Raw genomic sequence first — 22,930 nt, 5'->3', positions numbered from 1 at the left:
ATCTTCACCAACGGATGGGCAGGTGAGTGGGGGGGGGGGGGGGTTATGTGCAGTTTGTTTTCAATCTTTAAGGGGGTTGAAGGTAGTCATTTAAGGGGGTAGGCTAGAGGTAGGATAAATTTTATGGCTTATCTTTTAAATTTTATGATGAAATAGCGAAAAATATTTTGTTGAAAATTTATTTATTACTTCATTTTTGACCTATTATAATATAATTATAGTGCAATACATGATGAGATTTATATATTGCTTACAATCAATTATCTTTCAAATAGGACATATTTTTATATAATTTTCTACTACCTTTTTAAATGTAATTTTAAAGTATTAGATCTTCTATCAGCAAACTCAAATTCATGTCAGACAATATGCTATAATAATGCATTCATGGTAACTGATTAAATTTTTAATTATTCATCTTCTAAATAAAAACTCTTTAACATTCAAAATATTTTGATATTTGATAGTAGAGTATTGATAATTAAAGTTATTCCTTTTAGGATATATGAAGGGAATAACACTATAATTAGAAACCTACATTTATCATGTAGAAATATTGCCACTGAAAAAAGTTTTTGAGGGGAGTTTACATCCAATGAATATCCTGTAATTTAGACGTTGAATAAGCATATGAATTAGAGGTCAGCGATGTACAAATTTTATATCCGCGCGCCCGCCTACCCCCACCACTTTTTCGAGAGAGCGCAATCGGGTTTTCAAAAATTATTTTCAACATTGGGCCGGTGATGGTCCTGGTCTGTAGTGTTGTTAAGATTTGGGTCGATTTTTAAAAACTACCTGATTATAATTATTACCAAAATAATATTATGTTTGATGGCAGTAGGGCTTGGACATTTATTGGCCAAATTATGAAGCTTACATAATGTTATGGTTGTTCTAATTTCAATGGGGCCAATTAACTCAAATAGGAATCTTTAACAACACTAGTGAGTCATTTTATGCATGTTTAATTAAAGATACATTAAAAGATATAAAAAAGCCAGACCAGCTATTAAAATAATTTTAAAACATTAGGCGCGCTGGTGGGTTATAAAAATATTTATAGCTAAATGGACTAGGGGAGAAAATTTTTAAAAAAATTTCAAATGGGCAATCGAGCTAAAAAAATTTAAAACAACGAGTTTAGGGCTTTTGGGCTAAAACCCACCTATTACAGACTTCTAGTATGAATTACAACTTTGCAAAAATATATAAATTGATTATGCCAAAAATAATCTTGAAAATTATTGTATATATATAAACTTACAATATATTCATGAAAAAATATGGTACATTAAAAATGGAGAAAATATAATTAAGAAGCATATTATAAATTTATAATGTGAAATTAAATCTTCTTTGGGAATGAGATAATTCTTCAGTGATGTGGTAAAATAAAATGTTTTAAAACAATTGAAATATAAATAATTATATGTAAAATTAAGTGTGTAAAGAATAAAATTAATAACTATTAATGATATCTTCATTTATTTCATCAAAAAATAAAAAAAAAATATTAAGTAAAAATATATCAAATTAAAAGCTAATAAAAAAAAGTAAAAAAGCAAAAAGTGAACACTATAAAATATAAAATATAAAAAGTAAAAGGACAAAATCTCTAAAATTATTCGGCATATAATATATTCCCGAGCACAGCGTCTATATAACAGGATATTCTATGGATGCAAACCTCTCTCATAAACCTATACATAATTCATGTTATTAATGCAGCGTCTACATGACAGTATATTCACTGGATGCAAACCCCCCTCAAAATATATATATCTACCCCCCTAAAAATACCAAAATGTTATCTATAGATAATTTAAAAATGGATTGGAAAATTTTCTAGATTATTATAGCCAACCCCCCATAATGCCTACCCCCTACCACCTACCTCCTACTCCTTTATAGATATTTGGATGCAAACTGTTCCTACCCCCCCCCCCCCTCCTCCCGCTCATGTAGACACTGTATTAATGACATGCTTTTAATTATGAAGATAATCCCTTCATAAATTTTAGAAAGAAAAACTTAAATTATTAATGCTATACTACATAGGCGTATCCAAAATTTTTATGAATGGGGAGGGGGGAGCACTTTTAGATAAATTCTTTTCACATGAATTTTATTGCTATATTCGATTTTTTAAAAACAATTTTGATTTTTAACTTATTTTTAAATTATTTTTTAAAGAAAATTTTGAATTATAATCATTATTTTAAAAAGTTATTAATTTTTATTTTCCATTCAAAATCTTTTTTATAATGATATATTGAGGAGAGGAGGTTAGGGGTGTGCAGGAGGGGTGGATTTTTAAATTATATTTATGAGAACTGACAAATTTGTGATGAAGCATGAAATTTCCCTCTTTACCTTCATTGGTTACGCACCTGCTCTACTATCAACTATCAAAATATTGTGAACGTAAAATTATTTTTTAGAGCATGAGTTATATTAAAAGACTTCACATTTACAATTGAAAGCGTTATTATAATATATTGTTTAACATGAATTTGACTAATAGAATCTCTAACCCTTTTAAATTTTATTTGAAAGAATAGCGGAAAGTTATCCAGGAATAGTTTAATTTTGAAAATAATGTCGGAATATATAGATTTATTATATGTTTAACAATATCATTGTATTTCAATAGGTCTATAATAAAAGTAATAATTTTTACAGCAATACATTTTGCCCAATTTTATCTAAAAATTTAATAGATAACTCTCCAATAAATTTATCTACCATTAGTGTACCACATGACTACCCCTACCACTCTCAAAAAAATAGGATACAAACATTTTCTAACCCCCCCCCCCCCACCCACCCAGACGATGTCTGGTAATATTATTTGCATTAATAAAATATATGTGAATAACAATATTTTCTTAATTACTTATATAAATATCACTCATAAATTATATAAAAAATATATTCGATTTTCACACCAGATTTAATATCAGTACTTGTTTTCAACTTCCTAAGCAGAATTGTTAAAAGATCGAATCAAAAGATCGATGATCCTGGATTCGATCGCAAATTTGTCAATTTTACGAGATTTATGATTCTGACTTAAATTGAGGATCGAGATCGAGATCATTTTGTTTAAAATTCGATCCCGATCTTTTTAAAAATTAATTTTTTACTTAAAAAGCAATAAATAAAATAAAAATTTTGAAAATTAAATTAAAATATTATTTTTAAAAAAAATATCTATCTTCATATTTTATCAACTTCCATTCCACCATTTATTTTATAGATAAATTTATTCATTTCCTAAATTTTACGAGATTTAGAGCTCTTACAAGTTATTTAATATAAATTTATAATAATATATTAATATTTATTTTAATAGGTAAATGTAAATGTCCATTATAGATTTAGAAGATTCGATTGCTTCTACTATTGATGTAACAGCAGATATAAGTGAGAATGAGAATCTTTTACCATTTTTGAAATTACGTAAGTATTTTACTTTATGTGAAATGGATGAAAGCAACTCTTATAATATGATCAGCACCAAATGCCGTCTCTGTAAGAAGATAATATCATCTTCCAAAATATCATCCTCGAACTTAAAGAGACATTTACAAATAATTCTTTTAAATTTTCTTTATTTGATAATCTTAATGTCAACATGTTTAAATTTAATTTATTACATTCCTGAGTTGAGCAGGTCCTGCAGAAATAGAATCTAGATGATTCTTTATAAAAAAATATTTTTTTATGCAATTATTTTATATTATGATATCTGCAAAATATATTAAAAAATTGAAGATCTGGCAAATTTAGTAAAATATTTTTAACAAGCCAGTTCTACTAAACCTCTGATATCTAGTAAAATATTAATGGGCCTTTGAAGACATTAAAAATTTATTAGATTATTTAAATTTTAAGCTAATATTTTGATTAATATTCGTAAATAAATTACAATGTTAATTTCTTTGTATATTAAGTATTAAGTTTACATTTAATCAATATTTATGATATGACCCAAATATAAATAAATACCATACAGATGATGTGCCAGACTTGACTGTAAAATTTAAAAGGGTTAAGTTTTGCAGATACTTGATTTGATTTAAATGAATAAAATAAATACTTATTTAATAATAAATTAATTATCATTTCATAATATAGATTTCCTTCACTGTATGAAAACAGTAACATTTTGGCAGCCATCATTCACCCTAAATTTAAACTTAATTGGCCTTATATTAATCTGCCACAAAATATGATGGTAAAAGAAAGATTAGTTGCCCATTTGGAAAATATGCAGGAACAACCATATGCGGATACCTCAAATGAATGTATAGATGACATTGATGCTTTTTTTGGGAAAAATACTGTACAAAATGCTTGTTCCGTTAAAAAATTTTTTTATTCAAATGATGATTCCATGAATATTTTTAATACTTATATTAATTTTAAAAAAATATTTATTGAATATAATACACCTTTGCCATCAAGCGCTCCTGTGGAGCGCTTGTTTAGTAAAGCTAAACATGTTCTAAATGAAAGACGCGGATGTTTAAATGATGTTAATTTAGAAAAAAATTTATTATTAAAAGCTAATTTTAATTATAAATAAATATATTATAATTGTTATATTTATTATTCAATTACAATAAATTTCTACCATATTTTATTTATTTTTATATTAGTTAATTTTGCATCGGTTATATTATATTATTATTCAATTACAATAAATTTATAACATATATTAGTTAATTTTGCATCAGTCAGAAATTTCCTTCAGAAATTTAAATAGAAAAAAAGGTCGATCCTGGATTTCGATCCTCTTTTTTTGAAAAGATCGTGATCGGGATTCGATCGTTTTAAAAAGATCGGCTAACAAGCCTGTTCCTAAGTATATCAAGAATGGCTAACTAACACCCATTTAATCTATTTTCAGATGTATTACTTCTCAGTAGTGTCTCTAAAAGGTTAGATTTGAACCTTCAAAAACGGCCTCTATATTTTATCTAGAAATTTACTACACAAATATCCAAAAATCGAATTTTTATTGTTTGTTACAATACATATCCTCTTCTCTCTTATAGACCTTATCTTCATTTTATTTAATTAAAAGACAAAATAGGAAATGAAAATGATATTTTATTTCAAAAATCAATCAAAAAGATATTAATAAACTATTATACTTTATTAAATAGACATTTTATTTTAGACTTTACAGAGAGTCAACGATTGTTTTCGTGTAATGGCTATTCTTTCTTAGTTTTACACGAGTGCAGAATTATAAGGGGAAACCTTCCCACCACCTTGCAGGGATTTAAAATCGAATTTGACAAGCTTTTATTAAATTTAAGTAAAATAAATTGAAAGTAAAATAAATTGAAAGTAAAATAAATTGAAAGTAAAATAAATTGAAAGTAAAATAACGGATATGAATTATAATAACTCTTTTTATATGAAAAGTAAACCAATTATTGATATCAAAAAGCAATTTCTTATTGATATGAAATAAATTTGTATATAACAAAGTTACTCTTTTTTTTGTTATCTATATAATATAGATACAATATCTTAAAGTCTATTTAAACATAATATATGAAAATATATACAACAAATAACTTTACTAAAGGTTGGCTTTGACAAAAAAGCTATTAAATAACCTGTTCTTTTAATTTTGGTTTATCGGGTTTCAGCTATTTTTTGTTTCAGTTTTAAAATAGCCTCATCTAAGTGGTCTCTGACTATTTTACCCTTTTTATATAATTCGCATCATTTCATAATTCACATAATAATTTAACTTTTAATTTTTGAAATTTCTAAGATTTTCATTTTATCATTGTCTATTGGAGAAGTTTAGTTTACCTAAAAATAAAAATTATCTCAAAAATAATTACTTTACATGAGTATAATTCCATATCTATCGTTCTTTTTATTTATTTTTTAAAGTCAATAGAATTCTATTTCAAGAGCGTCACTAGCCTTTAAATTCTCAGGGGGCTATTATTTTCAAAATTACCTTTTTTTTAGAGGACGTTATCCAAAATTACTTTCCCTTTTTTAGTTAACATTATCTAAGATTGCATTTTTTAAAGATAATTTACCTATTTTTTTAATGATATAAAAAAATTCAAAATTTTGAGGGGGTTCTTTAAATTTTCGGGGGAATTGAAACCCACTCTCCCTCCCATCCGCTAGTAACGCTATTGTTCTATTTCCATTATGAATTATAAATGTATTAAAATGTAAATTAATCAAAACTTGACTTTCATTTACAGAGAAAGGAGGGATATTTTTTACCAGATGTTAAAACAAAATAAAATGATATTATTATATTTTTATTTTAATCATACTTAAACATTAATCTATGTTAAAAAAATAAAACAACTTTTTTAAATGTCACACTTAAAAAATTTTTTTATAAAAAATATAAAGTTTTGTTATCACATATTTTTTTTAACTTAATTAACGATATTTATGTAGAATAATTTTAAAAATAATGATAAATTATTCATCTTAGTTATTAGATCTTAGTCAAAATCTTTTATTTCTGAAAATAGTTTTTTTCTCACTTTATTTTATCATATTTGAGACAAAACTTTAATTTAATATTTTATTCAATTCGTATATTACATATAAACATTATATAATAAATTCGTAATTACACTAATACATGAATATTGATTATATAAAATATGAAATATTTAATGGTAGAATATTTAATGGTAGTTCATAGTCATAAATTGCTTGCTTAGTAGTACCTATTTAATTAAAATATTAAAAAATATTAATCGTAATTTATTATATAATTAGATTACTTTAGTCAATAGGTAGTCCACGATAGCCCAGCTCCAAATATTGTTGCATATGATTATAAAAATTTGTAAAATCATAAGGAATAAATTGATGCATAATTTGATTAATATTTGTTATTATGTGCTCCCTTGTGCTTAGTGTTGTTAAATAGTCGAGTTTTTACGACTCTGAACTCAAGTCGGAGTCGCAAAACTCATTTCAAATTGAGCGGCTCAATGAGCCGCATGAGTCGACTCGATAAGTCGGCTTCAGAGTCGGCTAGTGTTGTTAAATAGTCGAGTTTTTACGACTTTGAACTCAAGTTGGAGTCGCAAAACTCATTTCAAATTGAGCGGCTCAATGAGCGTCGGAAAAAATTTATTCTGAATCCGCTTGCTATTATTATTTACTCCACGATAAAATATATAAAAAAAATTTTTCCCAGATGGATTTAAAAAAATAAAAGAAAACTAAGTCATCAAAAATATAAAATCAATCCCTTATTTTTTTAATGATGGATTTTTTTTAAAATATTATATTTATTTTTAATATATATTAATAACTAATTTTTTCCCATCTGGTTTTTTTTATTATAAAATTTTTTTTCTTATTTAAAATTAAAAATTATATTTCCATTTTATTTCTAAAAAATTTTATATTTTATTTCTTCGTTTTAAGACTTAATATTAATTCTAAATGATAAAAAAGTTTCCATTCTATCATATATAAAAATATTGACAATATTTGTGGTAATTTAATATCTTCAAATTAAATTTTAATTAATTGTGAAGACATGGGGCAGGTTTTGGTTTTGGCGGGGTACCTATTAGCCATTTTTAAGCAGGGATTATCTTGAATAAAAAAAATTCGACCAAATTTATCAAAACATTAAAAGCCACTAGTTTTTCTTGGGCCACGAATAACATTATGAAGATGATTGACTTATTTTTTGTAAATTATATGACAGTTTTAAGTGATAATAAGTTCTTCCGGCTAATATATATAATATAGATGAACCTAATAAATTTAACATATTTGACAATTTATTTCTATTTATTTAATTAGAATTAATATTTTTATATAAATTTTTTTATTTCTACCATAGAGATATATGTAAGGAATAAAACTACGTTTAAACATTTTGGAAAAATTGCTTCGTCTATTTTTTATAGCACTTCAATTTTTTATGGACAATATAACCCCGGTCTCCCCTATAATATATTTAAAAAAAATCATACCCAGGTAGGAATATTTTTTTTAAAAAAATCTTTTTTTATATTTATTTTAAATAATTGTATAGGTAGTATTGTTAAACGGCTCGATTTGAACCAATTTAAAAACGGCTAACTCAACATTTTATCCAGAAAGCTATTATGTAAGCTTTAAGATTGTGGTCATAGATGGCACTTAGACATCTATCAGCGAAATGTCGGGGTTTAGATAATATTAATAATAACATGGTCATATTCTTAAAATAATACATTTCGAATTTAAAAATATTTAAATTTTGGAACCATAGGGGTTAAATTTTTTTAATATATTTATCGTGGAGTAAATAATAATAGCAGGCCGATTCAAAATAAACCTTAGACGACTCTGAAGCCGACTCATCGAGCCGACTCTGAAGCCGACCATAGAGCCGACTCATGCGGCTCATTGAGCCGCTCAAATTGAAATGAGTTTTGCGACTCAAAACTTGACTAGATTTTAAGCTAAGTCGACTCGACTTAGCCAATTAACAACACTACTTGTGCTTGGTCTGGGAATTAATGACCTATATTTGTTTTTGAAGACCCCCAAAAAATTTTCAATTGAGTTCAATTGTGGTGAATATGGGGGGAGATACTCTATTCTCTCTTTAAAGGCATTAATTAGATGACTTTTATGTATAGAAGCATTATCCATAACTAAGATGGCATCTGGTGGTAACATACTAATAATCTCCATTAACGGATTTCGGAATAATATACCATTATATGATCCTTCGATGATTTTATAATGTATAACTCCACAAATTCTTATAGTGCAGCAAAGTACAGTTACATTTTTCCCTTTTGAGGGTGGAACCTTTATTGTTAGTCTCACATTGAGTGGTGCCCAAGCATAGACAGGTACAACATGAAAATTGATGCCTGTTTAGTCGGGAAAATAGAGTCTTTCTCTGGAGATGTTCAGAAATTTTCGGCAATACACCTGCCAAATATTGATAGCTCCTGGTGTATTCCTGCGATCTGGTTCTTTTCCAGCTCTTTTTTTTGGACCATCGGATGTTTTTGATATATGTCCTTATGGTTCCAATATATTTTGGCGAACCAGAAGGCAAATTCTCAATTATATCCTTCACCGTGAAGGTATTATTGTCCATTAGCAAATACATAATTTGCCTTTCAATGTTTGCTGTGTCTTTTATTTTTTCCCTCTTTGTTTAAGAGAGAATTCTTTTAAGGGCTCACCAATAATTTCTGGGAATGAATCCCTTTTTATTTTATGTATTGAGCCTTCGACATATTAACAAATTTAGCAATGTCCTTAATCTTCATTTGTTCTTCTTCTGGCATTGCTAAAATTTTCATTTTCATTACCATTTTAATTTTATCTTTGTTCCAACAATTGTATGTTCTTTTGGGTTTAGGAATGGAGGATACTTGAGAATGATTTATATTTTCATTAATAGTTGCTAAAGAATTATTATTTGCAGAAATGTTAGAATGTGATTGATAATTTTCCATATCATTCCCATCTGAGATTGGCAAAGAATAATTTACAGAAGTACTTGGGGGTAAAGGAGAGTTATTAAAATTATAAAGTAAGTAGTCTATATTAAACATTATATATGTAAAGATTGAAAAATTAATTAATATTAAATTAAATATACAAAAATATTAAATTTTTTAAATGATATGTAAAAATATGTGAAAAAATATGTGAAAAAATATGTTTTTTTTTATGTTAAAAAAGTTTTTTTAATTATAAACTTCAAGTGCGGCATTTTTTGAAAAAGTTGTTTAATATTTTTTTAACATAGATTAATGTTTTAGTATCATTAAAATAAAAATATAATAATATCCTTTCATTTTGTTTTAACATCTGGTAAAAAATATCCCCCTTTTCACTGTAAACGGAAAACCTTTTTTTTATTGCAAAAATAAAAAAAAACATTAAATATCTGATGTCATGTCATCGCTACGTCATGTCATCGGTACGTATTTATTTTTATTTTTTTTATTTATTTATTTTATACAAACAGATGAATGGAATTTCGAGAATTGATGATGTACGTGTACACATACCTAACATGGATTGAGAGATTTGAAAAATCATCTTTGAATTAATAAAAACAATATTCCCTCAACTTTGTAAATATGAATTAAACTTTTTATTTCACTTGATCCTTTCTTTATTTTTTAGATTACCTTATCATTTTTCATCTCATATTATCAATAACACATCAATGAAATCTCTACAAGAAATTTAACTTGTATATTTATTTTGAACATACTCACAATTTTTGTCAGTACTTACATTACAATTTTTTATACTCATATTTTTCTTTCATAACAAATAATTAAGAAGATAACCAAGTATATTCAAATATTTAAATATTCTTATCCTAACCTATTTATAATCTCCAATCCTTATTAATAACTCTTTCTTTATTTTTTCCCCTCCCTTAATGAATTTATTTATCACTAAATTTTATTATCTCATTCTTTTCTTTCTATCTCTATTATCTATTAACCACTATTTCTCAAAACCTTATCAATTCTTTTAATTTAATTTTTATTATTTTTATAATATAATAATTTATACCTTCTTCCCCCCCCCCCTTTTTAATCTTATTTTTTAAAAACCTTACAATTAATTAACCTTAATCTTAAAAACATTACATTCATCATGTTATTTTTTAACTTTTAGAATATCATAATAGGCTTGATAAGTCCCCCAAAATTTTTTTTTGATAATAGCCAAACCTTATCAATTCCTTTAATTTAATTTTTATTATTTTTATAATATAATAATTTATACCTTCTTTTTTCCCCCCTTTTTTAATCTTATTTTTTAATTACCTTACAATTAATTAACCTTAATCTTAATAGCATTTCATTCATCATGTTATTTTTTAACTTTTAGAATATCATAATAGGCTTGATAAGTCCCCCAAAAATTTTTTTTGATGATAGCCCTCCAACTACTAGATATATGCATCTAATATTGACCCATCTATCGGTTTTACATTATTTTAATGTTTGTTTAATTTCAACAATAGTTTATTTATATTTTTGCCTGATTTCTTTATTTGTCTAGGCTAACCCTAATCCCTCACATTGCTACAAAACTGATGAATCTATTATTAAAGATAAGCAAAGAAAATAATGACGATTAAACAAACGCCTCCCATTCTAGAGTTACTGGTAGACAAAATAATAAAGAACTACGCTTGAAATGAACTCATCTGGAGGTTTATTTTTATTTTTTTTTTATCTTATGTTTTATATCTATGTTTATTTTATTTTCACCCAGTTCTCCAAATTATACTATCACCACTACCACAATCCATATGCCTCCGCCTATTTTTTAACAAATATAAACATTTAATTCTGTACTATCATTCACTTCACTAGGAGTTAATATAAATATTAGTTTATCCGATTCTCTGAGAAACTTTCATGAATATTTAGAGGAATGTTCAAACTTGAATGTATAGTACGGCCAATTTCATCAACTTTATTAATGGAAAAATATGCAGTAGTTCTGTCGTGGCCTTTAAAACAATACTTACGACCGTTTTATGGCTGAGTTAACATTGTCGTTTATGATTCTATTTTAGAAGGGGATACTAATGCTGACATTGACAGAAATATCGTTTTGCGTGTTCAAACTTGAATGTAAAGTACGGCCAATTTAATCAATTTTATTAATAGAAATATATGCAGTAGTTCTGTCGTGGCCATTATAACAATACTTACGACCGTTTTATGGTTGAGTTAACATGGTCGTTTATGATTCTATTTTAGAGGGGGATACCAATGCTGACATTGACAGAAATATCATTTTGCGTTCTTCTTTTACCAGTATCCCAAGGCATAGGCATATCATCTTTATCAGGACCTAATGTGTTTTGTACACTGCTTTGTTAATCCGTCATCACTTTCATCTACAACCCTAAATGATATAAAATTATACATTAATTATTTCCTCTCCAGACGACCGCCCAGATTTATTTTGTCGCTTTTTCCATCAAAAATTAAAATGTCAACAAGTATTTGTTCTTAATTTTATCAAATACATAATAAATAATCCTCATTATTTTTAAAAAAATTATCCTAAATTTATATGTCAATAAAAAAAAATATCATAAAAAATACATAAATAATTTGCATATAAGTTTCATTAGTGTTTAATGGCATTTTTGTAATTTAAATAGACAGCATTTTTTTTACTTAACATAAAAAAATATATATCCCTTATCAAATTCTTTGACAAATAATTTCAGAAATGCAAGACATGCATTAAATTTATCTCCCTATAACAACATATTTTTTAGATATAATTTTAATTGATCATATTACAAAAAAGTACAAGAGTCGGTTATTTTTATTTTATTTGTCATGATTCTCTAATAAGTGGTTGCCCAGGCCTTCCCAATTACCCTTAATACCTAATTTACATGTTTTTTTTCCATATTAGACTAATTGGTAAATCAGAATTTCCCGTTCATGTGATGATATTAAAAATTTAACTATCTCCGAGGCGGGAAAAAATTTTTAAAATTATAATAGGTAGGACTGGGCTTGGAACCTCAAAATCAATATTAGCTTGCACCTGACTTGGGAATATCTTTTACAAATTATCAAGGGTTGAGCTGGGCTTGATAAACTTTTTTTAAATTATAAGATCTTGGATGCTTCCTAATATTGGATGAACCTGGCATGACATCTATCATAAAAAATGAATAAAAATCTCATTCCCCGTCATTTTTGACGGGCTTTCTACTAGTTAAACAGAAATTTCTAAATGATAATCATCTTTTGATTTGATATTCTAAGTGTTAAAACAATATGATAACCTTTAATTTATAAAATATATGAATATGTTAAGAAAAAGTCACAACTTATATGATAAAGAATAATAAAATATAATTATTTTTGACCGATCTCAAAAGTCAGCATTTTATCGCAGCCTATGAGCAAAGTGCTCACCTGATTATATTGCCATTGAAAACCTCATTTTCAAGAATAAATTAAACAAAAAATTATAAAGTTAAATATATTATCTTTTGCTTTAATTTATTTATAATTCATTTAAGTATAGATTTACATAATAAAAATATAAACAATTCCAACTGCTCCCCCTTTTATAATTGTGTTATTAATTATTTTTAGTTCATTGTCAAGATACTAAAAATTTACTTTCTTACAACTCCCTTTTAAATAATAAACTTTGTTTTGGAATAATAATAAATGTCCTTTTTATTAATTCAATTATAAATATATATCCCAATATCCCAACACTCAAATTTTACTCTAATGCTCCTCTTTTAAATTGTCAATTGATATATTCTGAATTCATCTAGGGTTTAAAAATGTAAATTTTTTTGAATTTCATCTTCATAATATAAAAATTTACTTTCTAGCAACACCCTTTAAATGGGTTTGAATTTCGATTTACAATAATATTAATTGTCCTTTTTCTTAATTAAATCAGAAACATAAAATAAAAAAAAATTTAAGTTTTCTTCATTACTTTTTGAGTTATAATGTCAATTCTCAGTCTAGTCAATTTTTTTTAGATTTTTGGGATTTTAAAAATATTTTATTTTTTTATATGAGTAAGTTTACACAAAATGAGTTTAAAAAAAAAATATTTTTAAAATCCCAAAGATCTAAAAAAATTGACTAAACTGAAAATTGACATTATAACTTAAAAAATAATGACCGAAATTTAAAATTTTTTTAATTTTATTTTTATATGAGTAAGTTTACACAAAATGAGTAAAAAAAATAAAATATTTTTAAAATCCTTAAAATCTAAAAAAAATTAACTAAACTGAGAATTGACATCATAACTCAAAAAATAATGAAGGAAACTTAAAATTTTTTTCATTTTATGTTTATATTAGTAAGTTTACACAAAATGAGTCAAAAAATAAAATATTTTTAAAATCCCAAAAATCTAAGATTTTTTGACGAAACTGAGAATTGACATCATAACTCAAAAAATAAGGACAGAAACTTAAAATATTTTTCATTTTATGTTTATATCAGTTTGTACCAAATAAATTAATCCAAAGTAAAGATTAATGCTTCTATAATTCAAATTTTAAAAACTAAATTTTTAGTCTATTACGCCATCTAACGGAAATATATTTATGATTTTTAAAATTTATTATGGGGATTATATTTTCTATGTAACATATTTGTTCTATACATATTTTAAATATATGGACTACAATTTCTTCTATATTCTATTTTATTTATTTAGATAAAATTAATTTTGGATAAATTTGATTTATATAATAAAAACATTTTATTTATATTTTTAAAATAAAATTGATAGGCTCAATTATGTCATTGGATAGGCTATAAAATAAAAATAAATTTTACCTGTCAATTCTCAGTTTGTCCATTCTCAATTTACCTGTCAATTCTAAGTTAAGTTACACCGAAAAATAAATTAATTGCCATCATATGGTCAAATAATTTTAACAGCATGTGCGATCGATATGAAATCTTGATTTTGAAAGAGGGTTACTCAAATATTTGCGATGGTTATCAAAAAGCTGATTGTTCGATAACTATTATAAGAGGAACTTCTATCATTATAGTAGATGTTGGTAACCCATGGGATAAAGAATATATAATTTCGAGTATTATAGCATTAATTGAAAAATTAATTATTTTAAGAAATGAAGGAATTTGATATTTTAACGAATGAAATTAATTTGGTTGTTTGTACCCATTGCCATTCTGACCATGTAGGTAACCTAAATCTATTTCTCAATGCAGATAAACATATTGTTGGTCATGATATCTCTTGTGTAGATATGTTTTTTGAAGGACCATTTATTAAAGTATAAATTTTAAATGGTTAGATAATTTTAATTATTGAAGAATGATAATTTTAAAATAAATGAAACTATTAATATATTTTCTACTCCTGGTCATACAGATGCAGATATTAGTGTAACCATAAAAACTATTGACAAAGGAAATATTATAATTTCAGGTTTATTTTTGATTTATTTTAAATATATTTACATATATAAACGGTTTTTGCTAAGCCTGCTTTAGTAATTTAACAAAAACTTTTACAATTTTTTTAACCCATTTAGTTATACTCATCTTACATTATTGAAAAACAAATTCATAAATATTATTTTAGCCACCAATGCTAAAAATGTATCAGCAATATTAGAACATTTTATCATTAATTAAAAAAACTATATTTTAAAAATAGACTTAACTAAAATGGTTTGGGATTAATCATTTTATACAAATAAGCCAAAACTTATATTTTTAACTAAGAATAATACTTATATATTTATGGTATGACCTTCAGAGACCTGCAGAGATACTATTTTAACTACCTGACTTGAATTTAAAAAATTTTTCGACCTGCCTTGGTTTTTTTTATTTTCATGCCCAGCCTTGACTGGATTCTTTATTTTAAAAAATTTTTTGGTCTGGTCCAGATGTTTTAAAATATTACATTTATTTTAAATTTTTTTAGCTAATAATGGTGATTTAAAATATATGACTTTGGGTCCAGGTTTTTTTTCGAAAATATTTTTTAGGAACCAGCCTGGGAATTGAAAAAACATTTTTTTAGGCCCGACCTGTGTATTCCTAAAAATTAAAATCAGACTTGTGCACCCAAACTGGGCTTCAGGCTTAGCCAGCTCTTATAATTTTATTACAATTCTCCAAAACCATATAAAATTATGAAACTAAATTTGTTACACTGAGATTGATATGAATAGTTATTAAATGAATAGTGAAAACTATCAAATGATATTTAATTTTAATTTATTTTAGGGTTATTCCATGTCAAATCAAACATCTTTTAGCTGACCCCTTTCAATTTTGATAAAAATTAATTATATTACCTGATATGGAGAATTAAAGGTACAGAAATCAATTTTTAGTTTTTACTGATATTAATTAATTAGTTTAAAATTAAAAACAAATAAGTTTGAATATTGAATCTAATATTAATACCTGTCAGTCAAAATTTGATAATTAAAGGGGAGGGAGGGGGGCATCAAAATTAAATTTTTAAAAATATCTGTTCAGTAAAAAATTTCAAATTAATATTTTGAAATGATTATTACTATGAGTTTCAATTTTTCAAATTTTATCTTCTATTCATTTACTATTTTTCTAATAATTTCTTAAATTAGCACATCTGGGTAATTATATAAAAAATATCACAAATAATGTATTAAAAACGTATAGATGGTACTATATATGAGCTATAAGTCTGCAATGGGTGGGTTTTTGGCCAAAAAGCCCGCCCATTTGTTTTGAATTTTTTTTATAAATTTTGTTTAACCCGCCTGCCCACCTATTGTTTTAAAATTATTTTAATGGCTCTATATATTTATTTTAATATATTTTTAATTAAAACATATATAATATGCAATATTATAAAATAAAACTATTATTTCAAATAAATTGAAGTCTGTTCTGCTCATTTCGCCTAAAAAAATATTAAAAATTTACCCTGCCCCCACCCCCACTTTTCAATTTAATTTAACCCGACTGCCACCCGCCTAATGGTAAAAATATTTTAAAAAAACCCCGAACACGCCCTCCAGAAATTAGGCGGGCGAGCGTGGGCGGGCTAAAAATCCCCCAATGCAGACCTCTAAAAAAAACATTTCAATGCAATAAGGCCTTTTTAATCGTTTAAAATTATTTCAAGGGTAATGTTGTTAAATAGCCTGATTTTAGTCGATTTTTTTTAAATAACCCTATTAAGATTTTAGCCAAAATAATATTATGTAAGCCGGAAGATTTTGCTCATAGATGGCAGAAGGTTTGAGCCTCTATTTGCCAAATCTCGAGACTTATAATATTATTTTGGTCAAAATCTATGTGAAAATTTTTTTTAGCCATATTTAAGAATAAATATTCTAGAAAAATGCTTTTCCAATATGCATGATTACTCTTAATTCAATTATAATGCCTTAAAATGATATTTAACGATAGGAAAAACCTTTTATCGCATTGAAGTGTTCATATAGCGCCATCTAGAAGTTTTTTGATAGATAATTCGTAATATTTTAAATAATTATCTAGCCGTATTAATTATTGTAGAAATATTAGAAAATAGTAAAAGAATTATAGAAAATAAAAATTTGAAAATTGGAGCTCATAATATATTTGAATTTTTAATAAATTAATTTCGATATTTTCCCCATAATTATCAATTATTGACTTAGTTTAATATTATAAATATTTGAAATAATTTAGCCTTTAATTTAAAACTAATTATTTAACATCAGTAAAATATTTAAAAAACCCGATTTTGTACCTTTAATCTCCAGTAAATTAGACATTAATGGTTATAATGTAATTAATGTTTTATAATGAATTTATATGTTTATATAATAGATAGGGTGATAATTGTGTATATTGGGTTATTGGCGCAGTCCAAATTTATTAAACTAATGAGCTAAAATTTCGTTTCAGATATTACTAGGACATATATAACATGCTTACAAATTTTTATCCAAATTGAAAGTAGTCGGCCTAAAATCTCGATTTTCTTGCTCATGTGACATGGAATGACTGAAATGTTATTAATTGCATGGTTCAATAATTATAATGTAAAAAAGCAATCTCTTTTAGATGACTTTTAATTATTTTTATTTAAATATATTTTATTCTATTCTAATAAATCAAATCGCCGGTCGCCAGCGGGTGGAATCCTCCTCCCATAGCAAATTTTTTTTAAAAATATAAAATCAAGACACATAGCCAGCACCACGCCAGCTACCCTTAGAAAATTCAGATTATAAATTAATTTTCAAAAAATATAATAGGCTTTTATTGACTTTTTATCTATTGAAGCAACTTCTCTCAAAATTGGTTAAAATGTCAAAGAATTGAATCATTATTTTTTAGCAAATTTTGATAAAATTTATAAATATATAAATAGATGAGTATACAATTTTAAACATGTTTAACATCCAGGTAATAATTTATAAAGTATTATCATTACATTAAATAGATGTGTCTGATGATAAAATTAATGTTAATATTTAATTCCTAAATATCTTATGGCCAGTTCAGTTGAAACATACCATGTATAGACTGGGCCAGAAAATCAACTCACATAAACTCATCCAGCTCAAAAACTATTATAGATATAGCTTTGATTCAAATTTTATTTTAAAGATTAAGGATTGGGCCACACATTGATATTAAAGTTGGATATATTACTTTTAAATGTTTTCTCGTTGAAATTACTAGTCTTGTTTAATGATAAAACCTTTTGGAATATCTTTTATGAAATTTATACCCTGTGTTAATTTTTTTATCGGGATTAATATGTTTTGCGAATTCAGAAAAAGAAAATTCCATAATATTATCATTTTTTAGGGAAGCTACTTTGTCGATTACAAAAATTATCTTCATCAATCTCTATTGTCAACATTTTAAATTATTTTGAAAACTAGATTGATAATGCAGATTTTAAAATATAAATTTTAAAATAAAATAAAATAAAAGATTATTTTAGAATTAATTATAAATATATTTTAACAATTTTGTGGGCATTTATTTTATAAAATTGTAAATTCGTAGCCAGCTACCACCGCTATTTTTTTAAAGTAGAGCGCTAAACTACCTCAACGAAAAAAGTGGCGCGTTAATTACACACATTTCAATTGTTTATATATTTTTTATAAAATACTGGCAATAAAATTTATGATCTTCCATAAATATAGTTTAATTTAATTACTTGTGAGTCATTTTTTTAATTTACTCTTATAACGACATCATCTTAATTCATAACTAATAAAAGAGGGTCCTCATTCTAAAGTGCTTAAATCTTGTTAATAAATGAAAAAAAATATTATCAAAAAAAACATTATAAATCTTTAATATAATAATTTTTTTTTGTAATAAGGTTGTTTTTTTAAAAAATGATTTTTTGGTACTTCAAGAAAATTTATCATATCTTTTACAAATTTATTTATGATATAATGGTGGTTATAATTTTAAATGATAAATTAACTTTTACATGATGTATAAGCCAAATTATAGCCCCAAATATTTATATTTGGCTAAGTTATTACATTTAAAAGATAAGTGTTTTGAAAACCCCATAAGCAGAATTTTGGGACGAATTTGAAGATACCAATTAAAGATCTGCAAAACCCGGGTTGACTCGGCAGCTGACCTATAAAATTTGGAAAATATCGATAATCAAACAAAATAGATTTTTAAAATAAATTGATTATCCTTAATTTGTTGATTTTTTTTAGTCTACCCATAATATTGCTGGACAGTCTAGCACATAACTCAACCAGAAAAATGATCTTTTTTATTAAAAAATGAAATTCTTTTGATTTCATTTTATAACAAGTTTTTGAAAGTTAGCGGGAAAATAAAAAAATTTTAATCCTCCGATAAGGGTTTTGCCTAAATCTCGATTTATGTATGGTTCAGTCGAACATCACCTGTTATATAAATTATTTATTTAAAAAAAAACTAAATTACAGGAGATATATTTGAAAAATTGGAAGACCTAAATGATCCAATTTTGTGGCAGAGGAATAGCTTTGACATCGATTTGCAAACCCTAAGTAGAAACAAAATTCTCAAACTAGCTGATCACATCATTCCAGGTCATGGACCCATGTTTATGGTTCCTGTTAATGTTAAGAGAGCTATTAATTAGAATATCGTTTAACAATTATATTGGAAAACGTTATGAATTTATTATTATTTTCAGACCAATCAAATTAATATTTTGCAATCAGATCGCATTTTTATATGATTATAACAAAGATATTAATTATTATTTATATACACGTTATATTTAATTTAGTAGAATTGTAAATTTGCAAACAAATGTATCTGAAATTACATTCTGTATCCATTATAGAAAATTATTGATAAAAATTAATCATGTAAATATATTTATTACAGGGCTGGGTAAGGCTGGCTTACAATACCATAATATTGGTATTGAAACTATTGTATTGGTTTAAAGTTTAAACAATATCGTTTTTTTAACAATTTATCCAAACAACTTAGGAATAAAACTCGTTATTTTTATTATTATTAAAACACTCTCGAATCATTTTTAAAAAGGATTTATGTTGAATGCTTGTTCATTAGAAAAGTTTAAGAGTCAGCATTTATTTAAGTTTTGATTTTTATTTTGACTTCAATTACTGTATCATAAATACATAATTGATATTAATGTATATTTTCTTTTCATAGATAAAATAAAAAAGTATTGCTATCACAAAATTTATATAATAAATTTAGATAAGTGATCTTATATTTAATCTTAATTAATGCACCAATATATCTTGCGATAAATTTAAAACAAAAATATATCTCAAGTTAAATAATAAATAAAATATTTTTTTAGCGTTATCCAAGAAATAAAGCCCAAAATTTACTAAATGAATCTAAAATATAAGATATTTGTATAATTAAATTTTGAATAATTAAATTGCTTTAAACCAATATATTATTACTATTGGATTGGTTATCAATTTAAAGTTCTTTTGAAAAGCACAGTTACAAATTAAAACATTCTCGAAAATGTAACGTTATAAAAAAGTAACTTGTAGTTAGTTAGGTTTCAAAAGTAAGTAGTTACATTGAAAGCTACCTTATAAATTATTTGTATAACTCATTTTTTTTATTACACAAAATTATTTATTTACAATTTTTTTTAACCAAAAGTAGGGCTTTAAACTGCTCGATTTGAGCCGATTTTTAAAAATGACTACAATATTTTATCCAGAAAGGTACTGCCTAATCATCGGAATTTTACTAACAGATTTTAAACCTTTGTGTCATTCACTAGCAAAAACTTCAGGCTTGGGTAATATTTTCTGGTTAAAATATTGAGTTAGCCGTTTTTAAAAATCGGCTCAAATCTAGCCGTTTAAGAACACTACCAAAAGATTGCAAATGAAAAGACAATTTGAATTAAATAAACTGACTTAAAAAACACCATATTATAATATCTGTTTGCACTGAAAATAGTATCATAAAATGTTATTTATTTTCACCAAAATATTTAAATAATAGATATCGGTTCCGATTCTGATTATTTTTTTTAAAAGGGAGTTTCACTGCCTAAAATTTTGTAAAGTGCCTTCCAGTTCTTAAATTTAACATGGTTTTGAGGATTCCAGTCTAGGTGCTGCTTGACGAAAGTGATTTTTCATGGTACTACAAAGTCTTGTTTAATTTTACTCATAAGCCTTTCGGAATACATGATAATAGAAATAGTTAATAAATATTTATATAAAATTGATAAATTGGGAAAGCAGAAAAAGTAAACGATAATGTAAAATAACGAATAGTTTAGGCTGAACTACAAGTCTCAGAAACATCATCAAAAGAAGAAACTAAATAATACAAATATTTTAATAAATTTATTTCTCAGAATCTGACACGTTTAAATTCTTTAACCCCCAGGTCATTTGTTATCATTACATCCCTCCATTTAGCCATCATATAAATATGACTTTGATATCTTCAAAAACCGAATTCGAATAAAATGGTAAAATTCACAGATATCCTCGATATCATTTTAACGAATGTTTTTTCTCCATTTCCTTTGGAGTAAAATAATGTTTGATTTAAAAATTTCATTGATTCATCATTAAATCTTTAATTAAACTGCATTATTTTCAAATTAAGTGCAGCATAGAACACTGATTTTAAAATAAAATATATTTTAAGAATGAAATATTTTTCCTTTTTGAATTGTAATGTTTTAAGCCTAGAATTTTTAAAATCAAAAGTAAGATTTTTCTTCCCTTCGTTAAATCTTGTGCCTTTGATAAAGCATCCAAAAATTCAGTTTTATTATCTAATAAAGATTAAAAAATGATACAAGACAATTTAAATTATACTTCTCAAATTATAAGGCAATCTTTTGCCAATTAGCTTGATTTATTGCAAACCCTATACCAGGGTTTCGAACCGAACCGAACAGCCAAACCGGAATGAACCGTTATAATTTTCTGAACCGTAACCATAACCGAACCGTTATAAAGAAACTATAAAAAGAGCGAACCGAACCGTTATAAATATTTTAAACCGGTTCAAAACGGTTTTAAAAAATAATTAAATTTAAACATTATTAACCTAAATTTGAAATTTGAATTTTCCTTAGGGAAATTTTTAAACTCTTTATTTCTTTTCAAATTGAATTTTTTTTACATGTCAATTAATACCACCATGTTTATTGTTTTTTCTTTTCACTTTAATAAATACTCAATTTAATAGAGATTAGGCGAATTACCAGTTAATTAGATAAGAATCTTAAAATCAAACAAGACTATTCTTTAAATTAACAAGTTTATTCTTATATATATATATATATGTATATTAGTTATTAATTAGCTTATTAATACTTGCGAATAATTTGGGAAAAATCATAATTCTAACTAACATCTAAAGAAAATCAGGTACTGATTACTTTTAATAAAATACTGTTTTATATTAATTTCTTATTAATTAATATTTTCATAATGAATAATTTATAATGACTTAAATGAATATTAGAATTCTGAAATTAAAAAAAAACATATCATTGTTATTTAATATTCCTGTATTTTATGGTTAATTTATTTATTTATTTCCATTTACACTTTAGTGGATAATTTCTTGAAATAAAAACTACTTACTGATTAACCTTCTAAATCTTATAGTACCAAATAAAATTAAAACACATGAAATTCAATTGGATAATTATAAAATGATAAAGTATCCATTAAAGTTTTAATTTAATTAACTTTAATTTTTTAATAAATGACAGTTGTTTTTGGAATTTTAAACAGCTTTTCTATTTCTTTTCTTCTTATTTTATATCTTATCTTTTTGCTTCTTTCTTTTCTCTATTAAATCAAATTATTTATTAAAATGGTATTAGTAAGCTCCATTCACTTATTTAG

The 22,930-nt window shown here is 25.1% G+C and overlaps 1 protein-coding gene across 1 annotated transcript; it reads left to right on the top strand.

Moving 5' to 3' along the window:
• The first annotated feature begins 14,481 nt into the window (after positions 1–14,481).
• LOC135924103 (metallo-beta-lactamase domain-containing protein 1-like) lies at positions 14,482–20,042 on the top strand. Its single transcript, XM_065459149.1, has 4 exons — positions 14,482–14,638; positions 14,676–14,842; positions 14,883–14,997; positions 19,502–20,042. The coding sequence occupies exons 1-4, from the start codon at positions 14,482–14,484 to the stop codon at positions 19,678–19,680; spliced, it is 618 nt and encodes a 205-aa protein (XP_065315221.1). The 3' UTR covers positions 19,681–20,042.
• The last annotated feature ends 2,888 nt before the right edge of the window (positions 20,043–22,930 follow it).

The sequence above is a fragment of the Gordionus sp. m RMFG-2023 genome, chromosome 2 (assembly GCF_954871325.1).
Source record: "Gordionus sp. m RMFG-2023 chromosome 2, tfGorSpeb1-WG-v2, whole genome shotgun sequence".
Taxonomy (NCBI): Eukaryota; Metazoa; Nematomorpha; class Gordioida; order Chordodea; family Parachordodidae; genus Gordionus; species Gordionus sp. m RMFG-2023.
This window is presented reverse-complemented; position numbering and strand designations above follow the sequence as displayed.